Below are 8,358 nucleotides of genomic sequence, written 5' to 3' on the forward strand. Positions count from 1 at the left end.
ACAGTGGAATAAGAAGATGATATGATGTTTGGAGTAAAATACTGATCAGACCTTTTGATAAAAATCCTTTGAAAAGGGCACTTCAATTCAAACCCAAAAATTCCAAAAAAACTGGCTCAGCTATCTTTGTAAAGAAAATTCCAGATGCAAAATTGCAAAATTCGGTTCAAATATCCTGTTGAAATAATTTTGATCAGCGATTATCTCATCCTGCTAGGTCACATAATCAAAGTTAGAAAAATCAAAAAAAATCTGCTAAGAGGTGAGTAATTAGTTCCTATATATGTAGCATGTGTGTGGCTCCTTTTACGTAAGATCGTCGCGTATGAAACAAGGGTTTCCAATCAGAATTCCGTTGCACTGAATTGCTGGCAACTGTTCTAAGAGTTCTCATATTGCGAGGAATTGGTCAGAATTGCGCGGATATTAAAAGGCCCGCAATTGCGCTTAAGTAAAATCAGCTTGCGTTGGAAACTCTATTTGTATATGAAATTGAAATTTAAGAGTTCAGAAAACTATGCGAAATTTATTGAAATAATTTCCAGCTTTGGCTAAAATGAATAATATCAAATTGTTCTTAGATATATTTTATCTCATCAGCTTTTCAATTAAGGTTAAGGTTAATTTTCTCAGTTTAAAGTTTAATTGGAAAATCTTTTAATTCTTTATCGAAAACCTCAGTTAGCAATTTGGATTATATTAAGATGAAGGGAAACAGAGACTGAATTAATTGGATTTGAGCTGCGTCGCTGAACCATCTACACTGCCGGTTTAAATTTGAACCACTGGTTTAAGTTTAAAGATTCAGGAAGGATTTGATTCGGTGATGATTCAAATTTGAACCACGCGGCGGTAGGCAGTTCTAATTCATTAAATTTGGTCTCGAACAAATTTAAGTATTCAGTCAAATAAGTATATGTAAAACTAGATGAACGTTGCCCGCGTAATTTTTTTTTTGAAAATCAATATTTAAAGAAATGTTTTTAACACTGTAACACCCCCTGATACCCATGAGTGTCCACAAAAAATGTCATCCCATTCGTTCCAATTGTTTGGCCGGCTATAGGCAACTTATGTATATGAATGTCTTGTTTTATTTTATAGATTAGGTCTGGGTGAAGTTTCGTTAAAAAATTAACGGAAGAGACCCTTAACGAGCGACAAAAATCGTCATTTTTAATATGATCATAAACGTAAACTAAAAAAGCCGTTCTCTAAACTTAAAACATTCGGACGTGTGAGTGATACATTATTCATGACTGAATTTTTCATTTTTCACTTTCCAATATTTTTTATTGTCCAACCCTTCTCTCCGCTGAATCAATTCGAATAAATTATTCATTTTGAATAGATTTGTTGAAAACTGTTGGAACTCGGACTAACTTTCTAGAATTCATTTTATTTAACTTTATGTCAGATGAGTCAGATAGGCTTCAAATATTTTAATGAAATTACTTTCAACAAAAATCCCAGAAACTCTTAATTTGGTCTAATATGTTCTATAACAGGCATTTTGAAATTTTACAAATATGATTTTCAAACTTAGTGTGATCATTAACCCAGTATTGAACAGCGCTTCCTGCTAAAACATATACAGTTATTTTTCAAATATCAACGATAGTTAAGGCATAGTTTGGTCTATTGTTATCTTCACTAACCAAAAGCTTGTAAATGTTAATGGACATTCCAGCGAACTTTGAATCTAATATGTTATGCAGGGCTATACACAAAGGATAAGACTTCAGAGACGACTTTACAGAATTAACACTCTGTCAAATCATAATATTCATAATCAACGGAAACTGTAAATTTTCTTTCTTTCTTTACAAAATCATTAAATATCATGGTTTATATGCATCAGCATATATATATATAGCCCTCCCCTTTAAAGATAATAATATGAAAGTAAATAATGAAAATTAAATTAAACATTTTTATGCAGTTATTCAGTTATTCGAGAGAGAGGGGGGTTTAATTCATTCATCACTAATTCTTCAACTCTATTGAACTATTTATTGATTAAAAAAATTGTTACATTAATAAATATATATTACAATGTCTAGTAAAAAATGCTTTATTGTAAAGTTTAGCACAGTTGCCGTTAATGTCAGAAAATAAAAATTCAATATTAAAATATTTGTATTTTTTAAGAGTTCATGGCGGATAAAGTAGTGGAAAACTTTAATGTATTTATTTTACCAATATCCATACAAATCTAAATATTTTTCTTGTTGACGTTTATAGTAGAAATCAATTTTGAGTAACATTTCTAAATAACTTTCAGTCTTTGCCACTGACTCAAGTTCTCTAATTCCTATATCTTTGAAACCTAATGGTGTAAACCTTTCATATATCCAACTTAGGTTATTTGATCTGACAGAATTCAAAGTTTAAAACATCTAATGTCTGTGACACTGGATAGCAAATATATAGGTATAAGAAAAGTTAAAGTTAACTACGATTGAATCGAAACGAAAACTTATAATCTAATAAGAGAAGAGAAATCGGATATTTCTAGAATTCTAGAACAATTCGATCAACAACATATTTTGTACCTTTCAACATTTTTCATAGTATGCACAATAATGTTGATAAAATATTAAAATATTGAACAAAACTTAGATCAATAACATTTAATTTGCCCTTAAACGAGCATAACATAGAATACGACATAATTGTAACTGGTTTAAAAGTAGTAAAAAAATAGAGTATTCTTGTGAATATTATGCATTGTTTAAAGGGAGAAATCGGCTAAACACGGTACTGGTAGTTGAGCTAAGAGTAATGCAGTATTGTAGAGAAAAGGATTCAGTAAAAAAGTTAAAAAAGTCTCAAATAAATCCTCTATACAATACTCTCAGCTCAACTACTTAGCCTAAACGGTCTCTCCCTTTAAAGCGAGGTATTATAATGTTTAGTAGAATTATATAAACATAAATGTTTTTGAGTTTCCGACAGTCATTCTTTTCGGGCTTTTAAACAACGAGTTAGCAACCACAACATACAAACAAATATATTGTAAAATTATTTGTAGATTTTATAAAATAAATGATGTCAAATATAAGCTTCTTTTCTTAATTTTAAAACAAATGGGGAGAAAATGAGAAGAAAATTTCTATAAGGATTCAGATATAGTTCTCTGGCTATCTGAGCTGAACAATTCAATAAAGGAAGAAAAATTTAATCAGAAAAAATGCTAAAATTTGTTTAAGAAAATTTTTTTGACAAATGAAAAAAATTACTATAGCTTAATAGTAAAAAAGTCCATTCTTGGTGAACACATATAAGTTTGGGACTTTAGAAAAGCTATCAAAAAGTTTAGATGTTTGAAGAAGGTATTGTACATTTTTAGTAGATGAATATATGGGTAAAGTATAAACTTTTGAATGAATTATAATTAATCCAAAACTCTTGAACTCTATATCCTTCGATCTGAAGTTCATTTTCCCAATATAGAAAACATACATTCACATTTCGAGACGTTCTTCACCTTTTCCAAAAATCTTGATCCATGGATATTGGATTCTCTCTGTTTTTACCCAATTTTAAGCCGGCATCTTGACCCCTAAGTCTCCCCAATATCTTTTAGTAAACAGATCTTCAGATTTGAGTTGTCGAACCATGAATCCTAGAGGATGGAATCCATTGATGTATCCTACTCCAGTTTTGGATCCAATAGGAACTAGCATCCCATTGAATCCAAACGACCAGACTGTCATCTGAAACATTTTGAAATCAGAGCTGGGAACTTTTGAATGGTGGATATCGGGATTAATGCTTAATCCCCTCTTTTTCTTAATTTCGAGATTAAATATTGCTTGTTCTCCTCTCATATTTAATCTCCAGATTAATTATCCGATCAGGATTAAGGATATCCCATTCAAAAGTTTTCAGCTCTGAACATATTTTTGATAATAATAATAATAATGATCAATAATCGGATTGAGATTGAGATTAAGGGACTTTTGATCCTCAATAATATCTATGTTCAAGATTCACTAAATCACAAGAGAACCCTTTAAACTTTGTTTGAATAAATCAAACCGGCAATATCAGTATCGTATGTTATTAGTACACATTTCGAAAAATGTATAGGCGCAGAATTTCTTCATTTTTTCTGAAACAAAGGTGTAAAGGATAAAATAAAGTTTACAGCCGTTGTCATATATATATATCAATACAATGAAGACGACTTTGGATTTCAATTTATGATTTTTATCAAGATTTTAAACAGCATGGAATAATATGGATACACATAAACATGAAAACAAATCTGCCAATTAACAGCTTTGCTTACTCGTACATTAGAAATTTGAAAAGCTTGTTTTAAATCAAGGGTAATGTTACATCGTCTATACGCAACATCCAACTTACTGAACTTCTGACCTACTTACTTTCCGACCTACTGCAAAATCGGACCTATGTCAGCTGTTTATTTTTGTATTATTTCAGGATTAGGTTATGTTAAGACAATTTCTGGGCCGATGGCTGCGGCAACAAGTCCATCTAGCAGCTGTAAAACTACGTGCTAGTAAGTCGGATGTGTAATATAGCGGATTTGGCGTAGGTCAAAAGTGGAGTATAGCGGATTTGCGTTGGTCAAAAGATACACCATCTAAATCAAATAATCAAATTTTGAATAGAAAAGTCGTCTTTATTGTACTGATAAAAACGCCGAATACTGTATATATGCAAGAAAAAACGAACCAAAACGGCTTTACAAAACTCTAGTTTGAAGTAGGACATGCTATTTTCACTGAGGAATTACTTAAAATTAAATCGACAGTCTCTTTAAGAAGAAACTGATCAGATCGAGATCAAAATTTGGAGCAGATCAAAACCCACAATAGACCTGGACGCCATATAAAAATCAAGAATAAACATGAGTATATACTTATCAGAATTACACTCTTTATTGATGAACAGGAGGAAAAAAATAAAATTTGGGCATCACAAGGCAATTTTTTCATTCTTTTTGATTCTTTCTCACAAAAAATCTTTTATTTTCCAATACAAATCATTAATTCCCCAATTCAGCGAATAAAACCCTAAACAGCACTGAAAACTTCTGGGTAAAAAAAAAAATTTTCATAAGGGGGGGGGGGAGATACCGATAAAATATACACCCGGATAACATTCCCATAAGTTGACCTGTTTTCCTGCTGCTTCAGCAACAATGTTTGCAACAACACATTCTGCCTGTTTTCCAGCATACACCGCCATCTTTCTTTCTACAGTGTTACAGCAGTCACCCAGAGCAAATACATTAGTCAACCCGTCTACTTGTAAATACTGGTTTACCTAAATACATTATACAACAATTAAATTCAGAAAATTCTAGAAAATAAATTAAAATTGGATCGCTTTTATTCTTCAAAGTTAGATCAAAAAATCTAAATATAGTAAAGTGGCGAATACAAAACATTAACACCCTTATTTTTTGCCAGTCATAATTGAAAAATTAAATCCTTTTAATACAATAATTATATTTAGAAAATTCTAAAAAAATCAAAATTGGATCGTTTTTATTCTTTAAAGTAAAATAAAAAGCTCTAAATACAGTGATCGTATCTAATACAAAAGAGTAAAATCCGTAATTTTTGCCGGTCAAAATTGAAAAATCAAATCCCTTCCTTTGATTTTTCAGATACTGATTAGACAAATGAAACAGGAATATTTTTTTTATGAAAATAGCCTCTCATCAGAAAACATATTATATTACATCTATAGGACAACAGTTTTATCAGTTTAATCATTTAATGGTTTATTTTTTATTTTAAGAGGCTAAACAAGAATATGAGATGTTTTTTCAAATTGACCGTTATTATACATAATAATAATAACATAAGAGCTTCTAGAGATATCAATTTTTAAACTTGTAACAATTAACAACTCTGATTCATTAGAAAAAGTTACAACTAAAATATTTGCAAACAACCCAAAAAACGAGGCCCATCTCTAATATCAACCTTGATCCTGTTGTTGTCAATATTGTCAGCACTAGGAACCAGCATCTTGATAGAGTCGACATTAGAAGGGAGTCCGATACAACTTTACAATTACATATTTCATTATAGTTTCTTACTCTTGGATTTATCTTTTATTGATTGTTCTGATTTATACACAGTTACCTTAGATATAATCATTTAATAGCTGATAATAGGATTTAACAAAGAAAAAAAAGTTTATAGTTGCAGGAAATCTTTAATATAAAGAAACTGACAGTATAAATTCCGTACACTCGACACGAAGTCTCATTCTTTTTGGGTAACCCTGTATATTAAAAGCTAGTTGAATACGTGCAATGTGGCAAGTAGATTAAAGATGTAACTGTTGATTCTGGAAATATTAACGGAAAAGTAAATATTTTTAAATAAAACTGTAGCTTAGAAAGACGACAGTAAGTTATTATTTTAAATAGAAATTGTGGAAGGTGCAATGTATAAATTCGCGTAAAAAGTTGTTTATAAAGCAACGGGTAAAAATATTTGGTTAATGACAATACTAAGTACACATGAAATTAATTAACTGTCGTCTTTGATTCCCAGAGTAATATGAGTCTCAATGTAAGCCCGCTGCTATTTGTGTCAACTATTAAATCTGCCTAAAAATTAGTAGTTAACATTTACCAGTTACCACGGAACCTTCTGAGCATTGAGAACTATTTTTTACCGAAACTAACTGAAAGTAGAAGAAGTATTTTGTGGAATTTGAAAGTCTTTCATGTGTCTGTTAAAAAACTGACCGATATCGCCGTTAAAAATATAAATAGCTAACTTTAAGTAGAATAATATTAAAAAGAACAGTCGGCTATGAAAAATAACTAACCGTTTTTAAACGGTATATAAAAAAGACTCCAATTGAATATATTCCTAATAACTAGATCAGCTGAGATATTCTCTCCTGAGCTAAGCTGAACATTCTGGGTCTTCACCTTGTTCAAAACCACACTGGATAGATCAACACGTCCGACTACAACCTGAACACAATATATATTATTAATTATTTTGCATTTTTTTTAAACAGGAAAACAGTCGAGCATTTCTACCCAGATATTGTAGAGTGTAGACTTAATTTTTAGTAAGCCATTATTTACAAAGCCGTGGGTTAGTTTCAAAACGGGACGCTTTCAACCTTTGTCTGAGCCAGGGTTTTTTTATTTTAGGTTTAAAAAAGTGCTTTTTTAATATCTTATAGAACATTAAAAATGTCAATATGATTAAAAGAACGAAATACAGTGAATAGAGATAATTAATTGCAAAATTACACAACATTAGCTTTATACCTTGATGTCTAAATATTCATGTTTGTCGAATACAGGGTGTCCCAACAAACATTGGAAACTTAGAGACAAATTTGAAATTGTCTTCTTAAATGGGTTTCGCTAGTGATACCTACAGAGAAAGCTGTAATACGGATAATTTTTTCAAATGCTTGAGTTAACAATATGTTGACCTGTCCGTCAACACTGTTCATATTACGAAAATACTACAGGCACAACATATATGCTGTCCTGTCCGTCATCACTGTTCATAATACGAAAATACTACAGGCACAACATATATGCTGTCCTGTCCGTCATCACTGATCATATTACGAAAATACTACAGGCACAACATATATGCTGTCCTGTCCGTCATCACTGTTCATATTACGAAAACAATACAGACACTACATAAAACTTTTTACCGTTTTCACAAAATATTCAATTTAGCGTAATGAAATTTAATCTTTGCCAATTCCTTTATTATGTCTTTTAAAATAAGGTAAATTCTTCAAAACGAATCTGCAGAGACGATACCAAATCCTTTCCTTATTCCCTAAGCAATTTTATTTTGAATTTCTATGATTCATTCAAAGATTTAAAAAATACAAAAGTTTGCAAAATTTCTTAATAATTCAAGACTTAACTTAAAAAATTTGTCACTTTTTTCAACCTTTTATTTCTGGGAAAGCTTGATTTTAAAGTCTGAATTTGATAATAATTTTACTAAATTGTTCTACCGCCCTTACCAATTGTTTTTTACTAATATGTCAATAAATCTTCACTTTCTGATAATGGAATGTTGCAGATATTTAGTTTTTTGATTAAATGATTATATGGAGCTCTTTATAACTGTTCCCGCATATTCATGGCTATTTATTTTCGCAAATACTGAGATTTATGTACAATATTATAAAACCCATTGAAAAATTGTCAAGACGACATTTAATAAGTTCTTTCGATGTATGACTCATTTGGGGGTTAACTGTATGAAATTTTTATTCACATTTATATTTATGTAAAAAAAAATCAAGGAAGACGACAATTCTTGTTTTCTTCCGTAGAAATATTTACTCTAATAATGTAGTAATACA

At 30.5% G+C, this 8,358-nt stretch overlaps 1 protein-coding gene across 1 annotated transcript; it reads right to left on the reverse strand.

Moving 5' to 3' along the window:
* Positions 1 to 2,175: 2,175 nt before the first annotated feature.
* LOC111715407 (apoptosis-inducing factor 2) lies at positions 2,176 to 6,979 on the reverse strand (the record flags this gene model as incomplete). Its single annotated transcript, XM_023490719.1, is given in 4 exon segments — positions 2,176 to 3,719; positions 5,152 to 5,301; positions 5,970 to 6,051; positions 6,873 to 6,979. Coding segments are annotated over 4 exon segments (513 nt in total), but the record flags the coding sequence as incomplete, so codon positions are not given.
* Positions 6,980 to 8,358: the final 1,379 nt, after the last annotated feature.

Source organism: Eurytemora carolleeae, unplaced genomic scaffold (genome assembly GCF_000591075.1).
Source record: "Eurytemora carolleeae unplaced genomic scaffold, Eaff_2.0 scaffold1777, whole genome shotgun sequence".
NCBI classification, from domain to species: domain Eukaryota; kingdom Metazoa; phylum Arthropoda; class Copepoda; order Calanoida; family Temoridae; genus Eurytemora; species Eurytemora carolleeae.